Raw genomic sequence first — 20,864 nt, 5'->3', positions numbered from 1 at the left:
GAAAGAAGCTGTGGTGGTCCAGGAAATGGAGACAGATCCCCCCCCCATTGTATTTGACTTAGCACGAAAGCTAAGGGGGAGACAGCATCACACTAATATGATCATCCCATCAGCGCAAGCATTTCTGCTTACCAGACAGAACGGTCTTCTTCTTGTCCTCACCACTAAATTCTGGGGGTTCTTTCAACCCTCCTGAGCAGAGTTGGAAAGGTAGATGGGTGTTGCGTAGATCGAGGAGCAAGCTTCTACTAGCACCACAACTTGGTTGAATATGGCCTAAAGATTCTGTTAGTGCAAAGATTTCTCCTTGCACAACACAATATGTTCTCTTTCTCTTTTGGTGCGCCCATAAATCTGTTTTGTGATTCCTCCAATCCTCCAGAGCAGATTTGTGGGCTGCATGTGAGGGAGGGGGAAATTCAGTTGCGCTAGCAGTATTTCTTGTGTGCACCGAAGTATTTTGTTGAATATTGCCCTTTGATAGATTGGAATTGATGAGAGAGGTAGTTTGAAAAGAGAGTGTAGATAATATAGTTAAAGAAAGTCATTTGGGGCTTTGGTCTTCCACTAGTAGATCTGGATACACTACTGACCTTGAGGAGAAGTTGTGTTAGAAACACTACCATGTGATAAAAAAAAATAAGAATTGGATCCCAAAAGGCAAGTTCTAGTCCTGAAAAATATGTGAGATTGCTGATTTAGGACAAGACATTAAGATGTATGTAGAGAAATGGGGTCAGTGGCAAAAGAAATTGTGTATAAATGCAAAGCAGGGAATAAACTGAGATGAGAAAACAGATGCTACTAGAAAGAGAGGTTTAAATGTAAGGATGAGAAATGGCATTTTTTAGAGGAAAGCAACAGAGAGAGCAGAAGACTGGAGGAGAAGGGTGACATCAGATAAAAGTGATGAAAGTAACAGTTGCATTCAAAACTGATTGAAGTGGAATGAGAAGACAGGCAAGAGAGCCATTGCAGTGGTCAGCAGCAGTAGCATTTGTCTTTTACCTAGGCTAAATAAGTTGTTGCAATTTGCTTCTGATGGAGGTAGGTCAATAGAATGTCAAAACTAAAGAACTGACAATTGCTTTTGTTCCATTTAATAGAGATTGGTTAATAATGCAAAGTTACCTAACAACCATCTGCTTGCATCAGACACTAATAATTCAATTGGCTATGAAGAGTTGAAGAAGTTGAAGGATCTTCTGCAGCAACGAGACAATGAAATCAGTATCCTTGTCAACAAAACTGAGATAGTCACCAGTCTTCAAGTAAAAGGGCCACTAATTTTACATGTCAATTCAAAAATGCAATGTGACTAAAGTGTGTGTGTGTGTGTGTGAGAGAGAGAGCTGAGGTATTGACCTGGCTTTCCATAGTGAACTACTCACACCTAAGCATCCTAGCTAGGGAAAAGGCTGATACAGGTTCCCCCTGAAGTTGCCCAATGTTTCCATGTCAAGCAGCACTGGACAACCACCTCCCTTAATTTAAGATAGAACTTCATCTCCCCACCATCACCACTATTCCACCTGCCACAGGGATGAGGCAGCTCTGCCTGACTCTCTTCCTCTGACCAGAGGTGTGTTTGCAGGTATAGGTAATATTCTCGGGAACAGAGATAAATCCCAATCCCTGTAAGAGGTGAGCATTCTCCTTAACTATGCTTGGCTATCTCAGGGACAGTCCACCTATCCACCTTATATTATTGCTATTATCCTTGTTCATTTTTCTCGCAGGCACCCTGATTGCAGAGGATTTCTATGGCCCTTTGTCATACCCTTCTAGGGACCATCTCAGACCATCCTATACATGTGCTTGAGAGCAATATAACAGCGTTCTGTATATTCTAGCTACTGTAATAACCAGCTCCAGATATGATGAGTTAACTAAGTTATTTCCCACCTAAATATGCATGGACCTTATTTTCCATGAATCAATAATTTGCCTTCCAGTTAATTTTGTATGATTGCATAACTACACAACAATCTCAGAAGGCAATGTCCCCTCCTGTTTCCTACCCCACTGATCCATTTTACACCTTCAGAAGCAAATACAAATGATTTCTGACCCCAGAAAAGGTCATCTGACTACAACCCACATCATCACTAGACAGCTTAGCCAATGGTCAGGAATGAAGAGAATTGTAGTTCAACATCATCTGGGGGCCCAAGGTTGAAAAACCCTGCCTTAGGCCTAGAGAAAGAGACAAATAGGGACACATGTAAATCCATGCCCAATGAAACTATTTAAAGGCAGTGAGCCCTCATTGCATCTGTATAACAGGGGCAGAGGAAGGGGGTGCGGTGGGTGCAGGCTGCCCTGGGTGTCACCACTGGGGGGGTGACAAAATGCCAGGTGGCACTCACTGCGGGGCCTCCTGGGAGAGACGTGGTGGCTTGGGCACACACAGGCTCTGTGCTGCCCAAACGGTCCGCCAGCTGTCTCCCCCCCCCCAGCTGTAGGGCGGCTGAGTGGGAGGAGGCAGGCAGACTCCGGAGGCCCTGCGGTGGGCCCTGCCCCTATGGGCGGCTCGCCCCACCCCTGGGCGCGCCACCCCAGGCGCCTGAGCGGCTTCCTCCACCGCTGCCATATAATATGGCTCAAAGAGGAGAATCCATTTGGTACCACCTGTTGGGAGTAGTACATGCGGGCAGTGCCATTCACTGACCCCAGCAGGATGGTTTATAGCTTCCCTCCCCGGCACCAATTCAAATCAGGCTGGTTTGGGGAGTCTCCTGAACATCTGCAGCCACTCAGGCAGATGGTCTACATCCTCAGTGGGGCCTAGTCCTGATGTTGAATGCCTCTCAGAGCAACAGCCTCTTAGAGACAGCTGCTTCTACAAGGGGACAGAGGGCCTGATGTTAGCCTGTACCGTTCCCTACTCACCACCTCCTCCTCCTGCTCCTGCTGCTGCTGCCTTCAGTTGGGCTGAGTGGCAATCTAGCCACTATTTCCACTCCACCTGCACTCTCACAGTGGCAGGGGACTCCCAGAACCACAAAAGTATGCATGTCCTCACCAGAATGGGGCAGAAGCTGGGAGAGACTGACAGCTATTTGTTCCTGTCCCATAAACTCCCCCTCACACAGGTAATGCTGCAGGTCAGGGGAGCCTCTTTCTGAAAGGAGACACATTGGTATTTCAGCTGGGTTAGACATAATGTTTGTATTTCATTGTGTGAGTTCTTCAACTAAATTCCATAACAAATGTTTGCTACACCTTTTTTACCAGACTCCAAGGTTTACTCTTATTGCCTGCTCTGAAGCAGGCTAGTTTAATCTCCTGGATGTAAAAGCTTTAGTGTGTTGCTTAGTCCTGACCTAGATCCAGGTTTCTGGGAACCTTATGTGAAGCACTTTCTTAAAAATAATAATAATGGAAAATAGCAATGCTATATAAAGCACTATTTATTGCCATTCAAAAAGTTGAATTTCCTGTAATTGTTATTTTTAGTCAAATGAAATGTTGCTGAACTGTGGATTTAGAGTAAATGTAAATTTTTATTAAACCTAAGATTCAATATATATAAAATTTAGCTTTTGAAATAGTTCTGTGCATTCTATAAATTCATAGAAAATATATACATAGCTGTAGTTTTAGTAAGGTATAGAAAATATAATTACTGTATTCTAGTTTTTTTGTTATTTGAAAGAACTGCAGGCAGATAACAGCATTTTATTTTTGAATTGGGGCAAAAAAACCCTTTATTTCGGGTTAAAATCAGGTCTGATTTAAAAGTCCATTTATATAACATGAACCACATTTTATATGATGTTGTTTAATATTTAGAAATGTTTTACAGGCAGAAGAGTCACTGCATGGTTAAGCTGGATAGGTCAAACTGTATCCCACCACTGTAAAACCTGAATATAGTAAATGTTATTAAAATATTGAAGAGTTGTCAAAACTGAAATTTGTCATGGAATATCTACATAACGTGACATACTCTGATTAATTTTCAGACTGATGCATTGGGGAATTGCTGAGATAATGTGTTTAAAATCTTTTACCTTTGTGCCCCCTCCCCATTTGTTAGCACCAAGTTTTTTCTTGCCCTCTTTTAACACTCTTCCTGTTTTGGTTAAAATCTATTTTGTCTTTATGAAGATTTTATCTTTTAAATCAGCTTTCCACCTGGCTGCAGGCCAACAGCAGAAGCAATGATGGCACCACAGGGCTTTTTTCTCAGCTCTGCTGAGACCAGCTTCATGGATAGCTCATTTGGTAGAGCATGAGTCTGTGAATCTAAGGGTTGTTGGTTTGAGCCCCATGTTGGGCAAAAGATAGGTTGGACTAGATAATGCTTATGGTCCTTTCCAACTCTATGAGTCTATGATTCCTCCTCTCCCTTAGTTGTTTCCATTCAAGCTCATCATTTTACAAGCTTTGTAACTTGAACTGGCATTTCAGTTTTTCATGGTCCCCTTACTTCCCCATCCCACTTTTCCTTTTCTGTACAATCTTTTAGATTGTAAGTGTGTAGACATGGACTGTCTGGTTTGTTAGTGATACTATGTAAGCTGCTCCATGAGTCTATTTGGCTGAAGTGCAGAGTAAATTGGCTGAAGAAGAAAACAATGGAAAAGTAAAAGGTATCCTAGTTGTACCTTACTTTCCAATGAAGATTGGTACTGGTGGTAGTGAGTGAAACTTATTTGACTTTTGGAGGGGGGCTTAGTCAATTTAAATTGATTTAAGGTGGACTGGGGGCTTTTAACAAGTTTCTTATTTTTAAAGTACTTTAAAGGTAAAGCCTCTGAGAGTTCCTGCCATACACTTCTTAACACAGCCAGAAGAATGTCCTGGAAATGATGCAGTGGAGTCCACACACACCCCGGCAAAAAACCCCATAAAACATTCTGTTGGTTGAAAGTTCAGATCAGCCATGGTAAATAAGTTAAGTTCCCCTATTAAGCAAACAATTTTAAGTCTCCCTCCTGTAGGCCCACTCCACCAGGCCTAGGGGGCGGGGCCCACACCCGCCATCGCTACAGTTTTAAGGACACTGGTGTTGCTGCAGCAAATGTTAAAAATGTTTTTATATATTTTAAAGTGTTTTAAAGGGGTTTTTACTTTTTACTTCGTTGTACCGCCGTGAACGGTGGTTTTTATTGATGTATTTTTATTTTGTTCCGTTTTATTTTGGTTTCGGGTTGGATATTGAGTGGGGTGGGAATTTGTTTTGTTTGGTACAATTGTTTTTGGTTTGATTTGTTTTTCTATTTTGTAAATGGAGGTTGGTTTGAGGCTTGGGATTGCTACCGTAGTGGGGCGAGGGAGGTATGGCGGTGGGGGCAGATATCATAGGCGAAGGGGATCGAGATACGGATATGCTCGTACCCCTTCCAATCTGCGCCCCATCCCGAGGGACGAAGGTAGGGTGAGCAAGGATTACTCACCTCCGTCACTGGTGTTGTGCAATGCCAGGTCTATAGGCAACAAAACCGCCACCGTACGAGATTTCTTCACCTCGCAGGGGGTTGACCTGGCTTGTGTGACGGAGACCTGGGTGCGCGAAGGGGAAACTGTTACCTTACGAGAGATGGCGCCCCCTGGTTTCTCCGTCCTCCACCAGTCGCGGACTGTGGGCCGGGGGGGAGGGGTGGTATTATTAATCCGGGAAGATTGTTCTTTCAGGGCTCTACCATCGCCATCGATCCCCGGCATTGAATGTGTTGGCCTAGTGTGGGGCTCCGAGGTGAGCTTGGCTGTCTGGCTGGTGTACCGGCCACCTAGCGCACCAGCAGCCACCCTGTCAGGCCTGCTGGAGGCGGTGTCCGGCTGGGCCTTGGAGTTCCCTAACCTATTGGTATTGGGGGACTTCAACATCCATGCTGATGCCACTCCCTCCTCACAGGCTCTGGACCTCGTGTCTTCCATGGCGACACTAGGGCTCTCCCAGTTTGTTTCGGGCCCCACACATCAAGCAGGCCACATGCTGGATTTGATCCTTGGCGTCGGTATAGATGTGATCATGTCTCCTTCGATGAAGGTGCCATGGTCTGAAAGCCAGGATTGATTTTCCACCCCCACCCTGCTTAGGTGGCGAGCCAATTTGGGCTCGCCCGCAGAGGCTGATGCACCCTGATAGATTCCGTCAGGCCTTGTGGGACCTTGCTCCCCCTGGCGACTCATTGACTGAGCTTGTTGAGGGCTGGAATATCCAGCTCCTAGCAGCCATCGATGAGATTGCACCTAGGCGCCCTACGACCCCGCAGAAACCGGGCTCCCTGGTTTACCGAGGAGCTTCGGAAAATGAAGTGGGACCTCAGACGGCTAGAGCGAGTATGGTGGGGTGCCCGTGACGGAGCCTCAAGAACATCTTATAGGGTTTTTATGAAAACCTACAAGATGGCAGTGAAGGCTGCTAAGAAGTCCTACTTCTCGGCCTCCATTGCCTCCGCTAGCTCTCGCCCAGCGCAATTATTTAGTATAATTAGGTCTTTAATGTCCCTTGAAGGACAGCCAAATTTAAATAATAATTTGACACACAGCTGTGAGGCATATGCGAGCTTTTTTGTGGAGAAGGTCCTGTTGCTCCGCCATGCCCTCCCTGCCAATTTCGATACAATAAAGGAACTGGAGGCCCCTCGACTGTCCTCGGGTCCAGTATTGGACCACTTTGACCGGATTCCCCAGCCGATGTGGACAGACTCCTCCGAGCTGGAAAGCCCACCACCTGTCCTCTTGACCCGTGCCCGTCTTGGCTGATTAGAGCGTGTCCAGACGAGGTGCGGGCCCCCCTGGGTGATATCATCAATTTGTCCCTTGGCACCGGGATATTCCCAGGGGAACTGAAGGAGGCAGTGGTGCGTCCGCTATTAAAGAAAACATCATTAGATCCCTTGGATCTATCCAATTACCACCCGGTTTCGAATCTTCCATTCCTGGGTAATGTGATTGAGAGAGCGGTTGCTGAACAGCTTGGTAGGTTTCTGGATGAAACATCGGCTCTCGATCCATTCCAGTCCGGCTTCCACGCTGGTCATGGGACCGAGACGGCTCTGGTTGCCCTAACAGATGATCTCCGCAGGCAGCTGGATCGAGGCGGGTCGGGGCTGCTGATTCTTCTAGACCTGTCAGCAGCCTTCGACATGGTCGATCACGAACTCCTGGACCACCGCCTTGCCGACGTGGGGATCCAGTGCACAGTCCTTCAATGGCTGCACTCGTTTCTCTCTGGTCGGGGACAGAGGGTGGCGCTTGGGGGGGAATTGTCATCGCGCCACTCCTTGGTGTGTGGAGTGCCTCAGGGTGCGATTCTCTCCCTGATGCTTTTTAACATCTTTATGCGCCCCCTCGCCCAGCTTGTCCGGAGTTTTGGGCTGGGTTGCCATCAGTATGCCGATGACACCCAACTCTATTTGTTGATGGATGGCCATCCTGACTTGGCCCCAGACACACTGACCAGATGTCTGGAAGCTGTGGCTGGATGGTTACGTGGGAGCCGGTTGAAGTTAAATCCTTCGAAGACAGAAGTCCTCTGGCTGGGACGGGGCGATATGGGATTGAGGGGGCAACTCCCATCTCTTGCGGGGGTGCAATTAGTGCCAGCATCGTCCGTCAAGAGTTTGGGTGTAATTTTTGATACCTCCCTCTCTATGGAGGCGCAGATTACAGCTATAACAAAGGCGGCATTTTTTCATCTCCGCCAAGCTAAGCAGTTGCCTCCTTATCTCTCTCACCCTGACCTAGCCACTGTGATCCACGCGACGGTCACCTCCAGACTGGATTATTGTAACTCGCTCTACGTGGGGCTGCCCTTGAGACTGACCCAGAAACTCCAGCGGGTGCAGAATGCCGCGGCGAGACTCCTTATGGGGTCTTCGCTGCGAGATCATATTCATCCGGTACTATACCAGCTGCACTGGCTCCCGGTGGAGTACAGGATCAGGTTTAAGGTGCTGGTTTTAACCTTTAAAGCCCTATACGGCCTAGGACCCTCATACCTACGGGACCGCCTCTCCTGGTATGTCCCACAGAGAAATTTACGGTCTGCAAATAAAAACATCCTGAAGATCCCAGGCCACAGAGAGGTTAGGCTGGCCTCAACTAGAGCCAGGGCTTTCTCGGCCGCGGCTCCAATCTGGTGGAACTCTCTGTCACAAGAGACTAGGGCCCTGCGGGACCTGACATCTTTCTGCAGGGCCTGCAAGACAGAGCTGTTCCACCAGGCCTTTGGTCAGGGCGCAGCCTGACCCCCTCCTCTGGCAATCTGCACAGAATTTTGCTTAATGGTTGCCATCAATTTGATTTTAATTAATTTTATAATGAATGTTTTTAGAATGTTGGATTATTTTGATTGTTGTTAGCCGCCCTGAGCCCAGCTTCGGCTGGGGAGGGCGGGATATAAATAAAAATTATTATTATTATTATTATTAAGTAAGGACAAGTCATGTTGCAGTGCATGGTCAATCTAAGCCTCTTCCTTCAACAACAATGACTGTCAGAAGCCTGAGAAGGAAGCTGTGGCTGCCAAGTAAGGTGGAGAAGTGTTTTGTGTATAAGCGTGGGATGTGTGAGGATTTGCAAGTGTGTTAAAGCCTTTATCTATCTGTGTTTGGACGGTCTGCAGGGTTCTAGGCAGCTGGTCCCAACACTGTTCAACTGTGGTTTGTGTCAAACCAACCATAGTTAATGTTAACCAGTTTGTCACTTCAGACTGCAGTTATGTAGAAGTGAAAACTTCTCTATAGGAGGGGGAGAAGGGAGAGAGAAGTACACAAACTCAAGGCTTGCCTAGGCTAATTCATGCCACACTAAACTGTGCTTTCACATAACATCTGAACGCAATTTGTGTGAGTTTATAGAATTTATTTGCTGGCTATTTGATGCAGAGATTATGCCTGCTGCTTTGGCTTGCAGTTTCTGTGCTTTTTGGTATATATGAGTCACTTTGTTAGTGGCTTAACACTTCTCTTGAATAGTTGAACTTCTGTATGATGCATATTGGTATATTTTGTGCATGCTATATAACTTGGAATATGTTTAGCATATATACCCTGGACATGGCTAGCCTGTTGGGGACTTAGGAATGATTCTGGTGTAGCTCTGTAAGCTGCCTGGGTGGGATTCCATCTGGGAACCATATGTAAAGCTCTGTGTACTTTGAAAGGTGAGCAGGGTATATGTTGAAATAAATAAAAGTAAAAGATAAAATAAATAATGCTTTTTGCTTTTAATATATAATCAATAGACCTCTTATTCTAAGAAGAGTGTTTATGGTTGTCTCAAATTTGCTTCAGAAATTTTCCTTAAAATGAACTTTAGATATTTTAGTAAATATGTTAAAGAAGGAAAAAAAGAAAGCGCAAGATGCTCTTCTCCAACTCAGTGCTTCTCCCAAGGAGATCGCAACCTCAGAAAGTGAGATGTTTTCTGTCACTTTGGAAAGTAGATCCAGTTTACTTCACAGGAACACAGGTTAGTGGCTTCAGACTATTCTCCAGTGTTTAATTACTATATGCCATCCCTTGAGGTGCTGTACTTATGTGTAGAATATAATAAAGGCTGACTGTAGTATTTCTGCATCATGTCTCTACTCTTTTGCTTCTACTTCATATATGCAGAAAGGTTTGTTTGTCCAGCCAATTAGGTGTCATAAGTAGCTTTTACTCGGTGGAAAATGTGATTAAGAAATGGCTATCAAGTCCTGGAACAGTGCCTGGATTAATTAATAGTCTGGAGAACCAATAAACTGAAACAGGCAGATGCCCTGTGTTTGAGCGGTTTCTGAGTCTGGGAAATTGGTCAGTTGCCTGTTCTGGATGGGGTTGCAGTCCCTCTGAAGGAACAGGTATGTAGCTTGTGGGTACTCATTGATCCAGCTTAAGTGTCCTCAGCTTGTCACTGGAAGCTTAAGTGTCCTCAGCTTCTAGGAGTACTTTTTACCAGCTCTGGCCGGTAAGCCAGCTACAACCATTCCCCAACAGGGATAGCTTTGGAACAGTAGTTCATGCATTGGTAACCTCTAGACTTGATTGCTGTAATGTTATTTACTTGGGGCTGCCTTTGAATTTTGTCAGAAACACGCAGCTAGTGTAAAACACTACTGCACAGTTTGCTCTCTGGGGCAAGCAGTTGACAACATGTGACACCTCTGTCCCACAGACTGTAAATTAGTTGCTGAATTAGATTCAAGGTTTCACTCCTGGTGTATAAAGACTGGGGTATCTGGGAAGCTAGCTCTCCTTATACATTCCAACCTGTTGACTTGGATCTCTGGATGAAGATCCATTGATGATGCCACAAGTGCCTGTGGTGAATCAAGCAGAGATTTGACCATATGCTTTTAACATTGTGGCATCCATTCTGTGGAATTCCCTTCACCTAGAAGTGAAGCAAACCCCAGTGTTATGTTTTTGTCATTTGTTGAAAACTTTGTCTTTTTTATCTCTGTAGTTTTTATTTCTTGTTTATTATGCTTTAGTGCTGCTTGATTATCTGCATTATGTTTCATATGCTATTTATGTACACCACTCTGCAGTTTTATGGATTTAGAAATTCTGAAATCAGTCAGTCTTACTGTGAGATTTAATAAATCAAATTATACTTAGGGAGGCTATTCATTATATGGCTTACATTACTGATGGTAGGAGTGGGGAGTTGTCAGTCTGCTGGCCGAATGTAGCCTCCTCATTTGGCCTGCAAGGCCATTTTGGTGAAGCTGTGCCCACTCACCTAACACCCGAAATCATACATGATGTCAGGGGTAGGTAAGAGATTTAATTCCCTGTAGAAAAAATGTGAACATCGTTAAGGTAGAGATACTATTTAATTTAAAAAAGGTATAAAACATCCTTTCTCTTAGTTAAATGTCATGATTTCTTTGAACAAATTTTGTGTTAAGTGAAATGAAATCTGATGATATGAATGGTTCACTACAGATCTTTCTTACGGAACAGGCATTTAAGCAGTCTGATAGGCCAGTTAAATTTTGGGGAGGAGGGCAGGAACTAAATCCTTCCTTTGTTATATTGAAGTGAAGGAAAGCTTGAATACTAAATGTCAATACTGAAAAAGAAGACCATATTGTTCTTTTTAAAATAGCAGCGGTCTCAGTGTGTTTATGTTGTTTGAACATGTGTTCTAAATAGTCACCTGGAACTATTCAGTGCTCTAGAAGTCCCCACATGACTCACTCCATCCTTTTAACCATTTGAGATTCCAAAAAAAAAAAAAAAGCAAACCATGAGTGCTGAAAGGCATCTGAGATAGAAGTTTTCATTCAAACAACTTCCCACCATCAATAACGCTTCAGGTTTTATAAAACCACTATCAAGTGTTAGATGAGGAATAAATAGCTGATCAAAAATAAACGGAGTTGGGTCCATAGGGCTCCTAAGACAAATGGAAAAGTCGTACCTTTGACATTACAATTTCAGAAGTTGTAGTCAGTTCTAAGCAGAATGACAAAAAAATGTACTGTGAAGAAGAAAAAGAGAAGAGGGGGCAATTTAAATGATGAAACTTGACTTTTTTTTTTTACTAACATTAGGAAAAGTGGTTAATAAGTAATCTCAAAAAGGATTAACATTTAATATGCAATGACAGTTTGAGAGGTAGAGCAACAGAACGGAAGAGCCTACTAATATTGAGTGGCAACGGGAGGGTGGGAGAGAACGCCCATAGCCTTACCAGTAGGAGATGCAAGATAGCTAAAGAGTGTGGTAACAATGCTTTAGATACGTAAATAAAGTCAGTATGCTACATAAAGCTAAACCTTCTGAAAGTGTGGGTTGCAACCCACATAGGTGGGTCCCAGAATATTTCGGGGAGGATTGTGCTTTTTTCATTTAGTGTAATGGAAGGTGTCCCAAAGGTCATTTAATTCAACCTCTTGTCATTGCAGGAAACTGGGAAGATCCAGTTCTGATGAAAGATTAAAGCATGGCTTAATGCAAATGAGCAAGCATGTGGGTTCCCAGAGAGGAGATTGTAGCTGCTCCTCCCTGGCCAATGTGCTGTTGCACTGCACTAAGCTAAGTCATGGGTGTCATCTGGATTTGAGTTTGTTCTATGGCTTAGAGCTCATGGTTTGTCTGGGAGAGCTAAATGATTATCTCAGACACAGTTAGCATGCGAAACCAAACCATAGCTTAGCTCAGCACAGCAGCAAAATGACCAGGGAAAAGAAAAGCTACTGCAATCTCCTCTCTGCAAACAACACAATTCAAACAAGCACAATTCAAAGTGTTGGTGCTGACCTTTAAAGCCATAAATGGCCACGGCCCAGTATACTTGAAGGAGTGTCTCCACCCCCATTGTTCAGCCCGGACACTGAGGTCCAGCTTCGAGGGCCTTTGGTGATTCCCTTTTTGTGAGAAGTGAGGTTACAGGGAACCAGACAGAGGGCCTTCTCGGTAGTGGCACCCACCCTGTGGAACACCCTCCCATCAGATGTCGAGGAAACAAACAACTACCTGGCTTTTAGAAGACATCTGAAGGCAGCCCTGTTTAGGGAAGCTTTTAATGTCTGATGTTTTATTGTATTTTTAATATTTTGTTGGAAGCCGCCCAAAGTGGCTGTGAAAACCCAGCCAGATGGGCAGGGTATAAATAAATAAATTATTATTATTATTATTATTATTATTATTATTATTATTGACAACAACAACAACAACGAGACTGAGTTTAAAATGCAAGAACCAAATTTAAGTTCATTTTGATACTACTTGAATTAGGGTCATGAGACTAAAGCTGCAAAATTCCTAAATACTAAGAAGTGAACCTCATTACATGTAGTAGGAATTACATTTGAATAAACATGTACAGGAGTGCTCTGGTAACATTTGAAAATTGAATATCTGAAGAAAAAAATTAATATCTGTTCTAACGACTCTATAGTGCTATGTTAAATCTTGCTTGTCAGGCCTAGTCTGCCTTGGAATCCTCTCATGTTCCATTATCAGTGGATGTCTTGGGTTTGATAAAATGAGTATCTTGAGTCTGAGCCAGTGGTATAGAACTCACAAGTAGACGTATGATATTAAAGCAAGGGTTTTTTTCCCCATATAAATATTTTCCACATTTCACTTACTTTATGATTCCAGTTTATAATCAAGAAGAGATTTCCTATATGTTATTAAACTGCTATGTCATTTTTTTTCATTTTGTGGCATGCTATATTTTCATTTGTTCCTGTAGGTAGTGTGAAATTTAATTGCCAGAAGGTGCTTTTTCATAATTACAGCTTTCAGATTAGTGTTATAAACCATTGTGAAGAACCTGCAACTTAGAGCCATGTAAGAATTCTGTAAGAGTTCTTCATGATCGTTTGGATGGAATGGCCTAGGAAAGAGTAGATTTAATAACTGTTCTTTATACCTACTACAGTCAAAGGAGATAATCAAAGTGGTAAACAAAGTGTGAAAATGAACATAAAAATAAAATTGACAATAATAGTTAAAATAGCTTCAACACAATTGAAGACTAAAACAAATATTTTAAAATGGGACACATTTTTGTGGTAACAATAAGATTAAACAGCAACTGAATCAAAGGCTTTTTTTTTTTTTTTAAGAAAGTCTTCAAGTTAGATTTAACTTCCAAGAGCAGGGTGTTCCCCATAACAAGAGCCACAGAGCAGGTTTGGGGCAGCTCAGACCCATGGACCAAATGGGGCCCTCCAAGCCTGTCTAGTCCTCAGTACTCTCCCAATTTTTTGCCTTCTCCCCAAGCCTCCTCCCCTCTCTCCAGGCCCCAAAACCTCCCTGGGTCCTTTTGCTACTGCAATGTGTCCTTGAATTGTGATCATGTCACCTTGCTTGTCTGGATAGAGACTGGTGATGTGTGTGTTGATCCCTGTATGGCTGGAATGTAGCCTGCTGTACAAAGGTAGGAGTCACATCCATTGCACTGTCCACTTTTGCCTCTGGCTTGCAGTCTCCAGAAGGTTTCCCACAATGCAATGCAGCCTCCAGAGTGCAAAAAGGCTCCCTATCACTTCCATAGAGAAAGCCCTCTCGTGTATTGCCACCAACTGTACCTCAGAAGTCGGTTGCATGTGCAAGAGGACCACATCACTTGAGCTTAAAGGACTGACAGATTCTCAGAGGAGGAGATGGGTTTTCAAGTAGCTATTTAGGGCTGATAATCAGCACCTTGAATTGAACTTGGAAAGGAATCAGCAGTCCAGTCTTGTCTTGCAAACCCAATGTCAACAGTAGATGGACACGCAGAACCCAGAGACTGCTGAACTGCATAGGAAGATGGATTACTTAATTTTGTAAAAAGTGGACAACTTCAATATCTTATTTTTATTTAGAGATAAAAGCATATGCTTGCCATCTTCTGTCTAGTCTGTCCAGCAAGCTTCTGGCAACATATATGAAACTCACAGATCGTTACAAATATAAACTTGTAGAAATAGAAAATTTTAAAAGCCTTTATAATGTATACCTGTCAAGCAAGTGAAAGCTGACTGGTCTGACTGGAATGAAGAGAAGTCCTTTGTGTTCTAATCAATTCTTTCTTGGGCAAATAAAAGAGAGATCTGTTGCAGATTTAATTTGTAGTGTTCTCTTTCCCACTTAGTTAATTCTCTTCATTATCTTTCTTATCTATTTCCAATTGACTTATAAAAAGAGAGTCTGGCTGAAGCAGGAAAAGTAGAATTAACTCGCAGACTCCATTTGATGGCAAAAACCTCCTGGAACAAAGAATTAAAAACACTGGAGACAGCCTTATCCAGATGAGTTGAATGTGTTATTCTGGAATCCAACAAGAAGGCTGGAAAAACATGACCTTCAAATCTTAGAACACATTCAGTAAGATCTGACTACACATCTTGATCAGAAATAAATACACAGAGGAGGTCGGACAAAGCAGCCAATAGCAACCTTTCCAACATCCATAAAACACTAGACCACCTAACTTCATCATCTGTTGACTTTGGCCACTGAATGTTATTATCTGCCTTGGTTTTTTATTTAAAAAAATAGTTTTACTCTCTTAATTTCACTTCTCTGTTAATGGTTGTGTGTGTGTAATAGTCACTATTTTTTATGAACAGACAATCTGAACTAGGGAACAAGGGCGCTCTCTTGTTTTGTGGCCTGAGATTTTTTCTCTCTCAATCTCCAGATGTCCTTTTAGCAGCAACAGATACCTGGATGATGCTTTATGAGCTGGATTTGATCCTTCCTTCTTGCAGAATATGTTAGTGGCATTTGCTGCAGTTGAACTCATGGTAAATTTTGATATTAGCTCAATAGTAGCAGGAAAGCCACAACTTAAAACTCCACACAGCAAGAATTTAGCTGGCAGAAATGTAAAGGATGAAGAAAGGCAGTGTGGTTAATGATCTAACTTGAGTGGATTCCTTTTTATCAGAAATCACACATTTTTAATTGGCACAATATCACAAATAAAGACACAAATGCCAATAGTGTGAAAATAAAAAAGTTGTTAAAGATATGCAGCTGGTGTTCATTTCAACAGTTCTCAAAACAATCCATTATTATACCATTTTTATAGGATTAATTCCAATGATGTCAAATAAACACAATCAGCATCTGCTGGTCCTGATGGAGACCACATTCTCTGACTAGGACTTAGCTGAGCTAGAGAAAGACTGCTGCTTCTTGGCTTTCTTGTTGGAAGCCATTGCCTACTCTTAGGCTCTTGCTTCAGAGCACACCTAGACACAGCAACAAGGAGGAAAAGGATTGCTGCCCAACAGTGGCAGCTCTGGGGAAAGAATGAGCAAGCCTGAAATTGAACTAGCAAGTTCAGTGTGTGTGTGTGTGTGTGTGTGTGCGCGCGCGTTACTGTTTTTACTATTCCGCTGGGAGCCGCCCGCAGTGGCTGGGGAAACCCAGCCAGATGGGCGGGATATAAATAATAAATTTTTATTATTGTTGTTGTGAATGTGAATAGGGGGCCGTACCTGGAGTCTCTTGCCCTGAACCCACAGAAACCTGGAACCAGCCTTGATTCCAAATGGTGGGGCTGATTGCAGTTGTAGTCCAAAAGATCTGGAAGGTACAAGGTGGTTAAAGGTTGATTTACTTAATCCGCCAGAGTCTCCCAAGTTTCCATTGTAGAAGTTTCCTTACGTAAGACATGGCTAATGGTTACTTGTTGTCCACATTTTTCTTACCGTTCACCCATATGTTTTGGGCAGGATGTGGATTCATTTTGAGAAATGTTACACTGTGTGAGAGAGAAAGAACGACTTGTTCAACACCCAGTGAACTCCATAGCTGAACAAAGACTTATGATTTATCAGAAACTTCACAAATGGGTTGCATAGAGCAGAATTCTTAAACCTTGGGCCCCCAGACATTTGTCTACAACCTGCAGCATCCCTATCCGGCTTATCCAATGGTTAGGGATGTTGGGAGTCGGAGTCCTTCAACATCTGGGGACCCAAGGTTGAGATAGACAACTAGTACAAAGCCTATGGACCTTAATAGCATAGGCATGCCTAAAGAAAAAGATTACTACTGATTTCATTGATTAGTAAGTAGTTCCTCCTCTTTGTTCTGTGTTGCTTGTACAGTGAGCATCATGTCCTGAAATGATCTCCTCCATAATCCTGAGAGGGAGAGGGCTTGTCCTAGATCTTTATTAGATGTTTGTACTGATTTAAGAGCTTTTTTTGTGTTGGCTGATTTAAAAGTTCTGCTGCATAGTAAAAGGGGCAAATCCCCAGTTAATTAAAAAAAAATCATCCAAAGGCTATTTTAAAACAACCTACTAATTATAATTTCTGTGCGTTGCTCTGGTTCGCCAGAGGCGGCTTAGTCATGCTGGCCACGTGACCCGGAAGCTGTACGCCGGCTCCCTCGATCAATAAAGCAAGATGAGCACCGCAACCCCAGAGTCGTCTGCGACTGGACCTAATGGTCAGGGGTCCCTTTACCTTTACCTTATTAATTATAATTAGTACATAAAGAAAATAAATTGCTCAGCAGTGTCTTATATCACAGATAAAGAATCATTATGATACACTGTTTCTTTTGCAGAAGAAAATAATTGAGGTTTTAATAAACATGCCATTAATGTCTAGAATTCTCAGATATGAACAAAGATTGAATGTAAAACTCTAGAGCTGTTTCATGAAATGAACTTTAAGGCTATATTGAAGGACTTTGTCTTTTTGAGGCAAGTTGGTTAGTTAATTTTTATGTTTCATTTGGAATCCTTTTTTGTGTGAAGATTTTAGCATTCCTTTGTTTTTAATAGATGTGCTTTAGACTAAAAATTATTGGGAAGGAGTTTATAGAGTTGTGTGTGCATATCTCCTGTTTTGCAGAAGCTTCCCTCATTAAGGCTGACTGCAGATAGAATATTCCCAAACTTCTGATCATGGTTTTCATGTACCATCATGGTCTCTCCTCCCCTCTCCTTGGTGAATATTACCCTCCCTAACTAAGATTGCCCTCACGAACAGAATGTTAAAGCAGAGTTTTGAAGTGGGCTATTAAAAGCCCTGCAATTCCTTGCTACTAGGAAACAACAATAAAACAATAGAAGCGGTAGGATGGAAAAGAAGCTGGAAGCAAAACTTAACTGTCATTACAGACTAGATTTTAAAACCAGAAGTGGAATGTCCAAGGTTTCTGTTGGGAATATAAATGTTTCTTTGAATGTGGAAATACTGAAAAGGGATGTCGGGGTTGGGGTTTTCTGTGCAGACATCCCATTCTGTTTAAGCAGGTTTATTTAATTAACTAGATTCTGGTGCAGAATTGTTTACAGCTGTAGGATCTATCGCAGCAGGCTGCATGTTGAAATAGGATAGTATGACTAGTAGTTTCCATAATGTATCATAACTTTTTATCTTAGTAGAAATTGGTGACTTAAAAGTATCAGACAACTATGCAGGTGCTTGAATATAATTGCCACATTTTATTAGCATGGTTTTAGGACTTCTAGCAAAAAAATATGGCAGTTTGTATGCTTTTTTCTTGTAGGAAGAGATGTGTAAAGGTGTCTTCAAAGGGGATGCTTTGTCCAAGCAGGTTGCCAAAAGAGTCTCGGGAGCAGCTTTACTTAGTACTTCTTCCTTGCAGATGCAGAGTAACTTAGGCACCAAAGCAGTCATTCACACATGCTTTTTCCCAGCATTAATGTAAATCTTTATCTTAGGGATAGTTCAGACATTAGTGAGCTACAGAGTTGTGTTTGCCAATCAGCAAGACTGTAACCATCAGGCAAACTGCACATACGACTCATGGCATAAATATGTACATCCATATACATATATGTGTGTTTTCTGTCGTTGGTCCCCTCAAATAGGTGAAGAGGAACATATCGTCTTTTTCCATGTATAAGACTAGGTTCTTTTCCTAAGAAATAATGTCAAAAATTAGGGGGTGTCTTATACACAGATAGTGTCTCCCCCCCATTATCTTAAATCTGAGTCCCTCAAAATAGGGGGCGCCTTATACATGGGGGCATCTTATAGACAGAAAAATATGGTAGATATCAGATACATGTAGATGGATGTTAATGGCCACATGTTAGGGTGTACAGTGGAAGGTGCACAGTCATAATGCCTCATATTTTTTTGCCCCAATGCCCCTTAAATAATTTTTGAGAATGATTATGAGAACGATCCCTTGGAAACGGTAATATGTGACATGGGTCTAAATGTCTGAAAATTAGTATATCTGTGTGGGGCGGGGAATGTTCTTCAGTCTTGAAATATTGTAACTTTAGGGGCTGTAGATACAAGCCACTTAATATTCTAAGTCCGCAGAAAATCTGCAATACATTTTAAGAGCTGTAATACCTTAATAGCTTTTGTTTGGGAACCTGATTTGCATATATTAACAATGGACATGGACAATAGCTTGAGTAGAAGACACTTGTTTGTGCAAGGAAAAGCTTGAACTTACACTGTTGTAGTCCTCCCTGTGCAGACCCTCCATTCCTGTGTCACAACTTACACCACTCTCTAGAGTTCCCTGGCTCTCAGGGTTTTCTTTTTCTTCTAGAGATGCAAGTGCTATAAGAAGAGGGTGCAAGCTAGCTTTTTCTCAATTTTAGTTTCTCTCAGTTTCTCATGTTTTGAATCTTAAATTTAGTTCTCCCAATTTCCACATCAGTCTGTGGTTTTGTTTTGTTTTAAAAAAAGTTCTCATGACTTACTATGTCATCTAATATATATATATATTTACACAGTTATGTCTAATGTTTTTGGAATCACTTCCCCCTCATATAATGTACTTCTTTGCAATTTATAGTGCCATTTCCCTAAAATAATGCACTTTTCCCTTATATACACTTTTTGTACATATTTTTGTTTTGAGAACCACATCACTAAATTATTGAGACATACTACCCTCAACACTTACATTTTAGCACAGTGGTTAAGGATCATAGTGTTAAGCTGTCAGTTTCTGATGTAAATTCTGAAGAAACAGTTTGGAATTGCACAACAAATTATAAAAGGTAAACTGAAACAGCATTTATATAAATAGCAGTCCATCTTTATTTGCTGTTCTCCATCAGCACACTTAAAATTTCTTTTCTTTCCTTGAAATAAATGTAATGAAGAAAATTAGTGAAGTGTCATTGAAATTTAATCAAGATCGCATTTCCAAACTCATTAAGTGTCATTGCTTCTTGGGAACATTAAGATTTCTAAATTAGATTAAAGCTCCCATTTTAAGCCTTAGAGGATTTGAAATGTTGCTTTTAAATCTAGATTAATTGCTACAATCCGCTTTAGTTGCGTCATTCCCATATAGTCTTGTGTTCTCTGTAATAGGCATTTGTACCTAAGGCGAATAATCAGGCATGGTTAATGAAATACCATGAATGTTTGTGGAAGATTAATAGAATTTCAGAAAACATTTCTTTTATATTTCGACCAACCTGTCTGTGTAAATAATGTTAAGTGCATATTTTTCCTGTGGTAAAGATTAGTAAGAAATCTTCCTGCTCGTGTGGTGAGCTTTTTCCTATGTTGTGTGATTTACAGAGTGAAATTCACTCCTTAAACAAAGCCTCATAAAATGTCTATCCACCAATGAATTTTTAGAGGAAATTGATGTTGTTAGTATTGGATACTGTCATTTTCAAACACTCCACAAAACATCAGTCTTATTGCAGGAGTTCATTTTAATGTAGTGACACACTACCTCAGCTTTAGACATAAATTTCCAGGAAAATATGCCCCCTTTCTTAATATTTTTATTATTTAAGAAACGAATGCAAACATTAAAATAATAACAATAACAGAAAATGTGTGTGTGTGTGTGTGTTGACGTGTATCTGAAATGAAAACATATTGCCATTCAAAGTGAATGAAATAAATTGCAAATGAAATAAAATTTATATTGTATGAATGCTATAAACCAAAAAGGTTTTCCGAGGTGTCTAATGTTAGATACATCCAGAAATAAATTTTACAGAGTTCCTAATAATGCATGTGGGAGAATATTTCCTTGTTTCATTAATATATTATGAACACAGTCCATTTTTCAAAATACTTTCTTGATTTTAACATCTTTTCTCCAAGCTTGTATGATGAAAATGCCAGTTTGCACCATTATAGCACATCAGTAATTTTCTGGATATGTTGTACTTGCCAGTTCTCATGGCCATTTGTAACATGACAAAGCTACCTCGAATTGACTGTGCCCTACAGTTTTGCTAAAGTGAAGTGGTTTGGAGTATTCAAAGATACAGAAATTGCCAGATATGACATTGTGGTTAAGCCAAGTTTTTGAAGCCTTTTTAGGACTTGCTGAAGTGTAAACTCATTCTACGATGAAGCAACCGCACAACTGTTTTCCCTGCACAAGAAGAGCATAAAAAGTCAACTCATAGTGATTCTGCAATACCAAATATGGTTGTGGGAATCATTACGAAGACATTTTCAGCTAGCTTTTGTAGCCATG

The 20,864-nt window shown here is 41.7% G+C and overlaps 1 protein-coding gene across 4 annotated transcripts in view; it reads left to right on the top strand.

The window, feature by feature from the left end:
• KIF6 (kinesin family member 6) overlaps positions 1–20,864 on the top strand; it is a 157,021-nt gene that overhangs the window by 48,274 nt on the left and 87,883 nt on the right. For all 4 annotated transcript variants that reach the window (XR_008329668.1, XR_008329667.1, XM_053382935.1 and 1 more), the window contains 2 exons: positions 1,107–1,230; positions 9,277–9,429. Coding sequence is in view for 2 of the 4 variants with exons in the window: in XM_053382935.1 (XP_053238910.1) it covers positions 1,107–1,230; positions 9,277–9,429 (277 nt within the window). In the remaining 2 variants the exon portion in view is untranslated. The remainder of the gene's footprint in view (positions 1–1,106; positions 1,231–9,276; positions 9,430–20,864) is intronic.

This window comes from Podarcis raffonei, chromosome 3 (genome assembly GCF_027172205.1).
Source record: "Podarcis raffonei isolate rPodRaf1 chromosome 3, rPodRaf1.pri, whole genome shotgun sequence".
NCBI lineage: Eukaryota > Metazoa > Chordata > Lepidosauria > Squamata > Lacertidae > Podarcis > Podarcis raffonei.
Note: the sequence above shows the minus strand (reverse complement) of the source record. Positions and strands in the feature narration are given on the sequence as shown.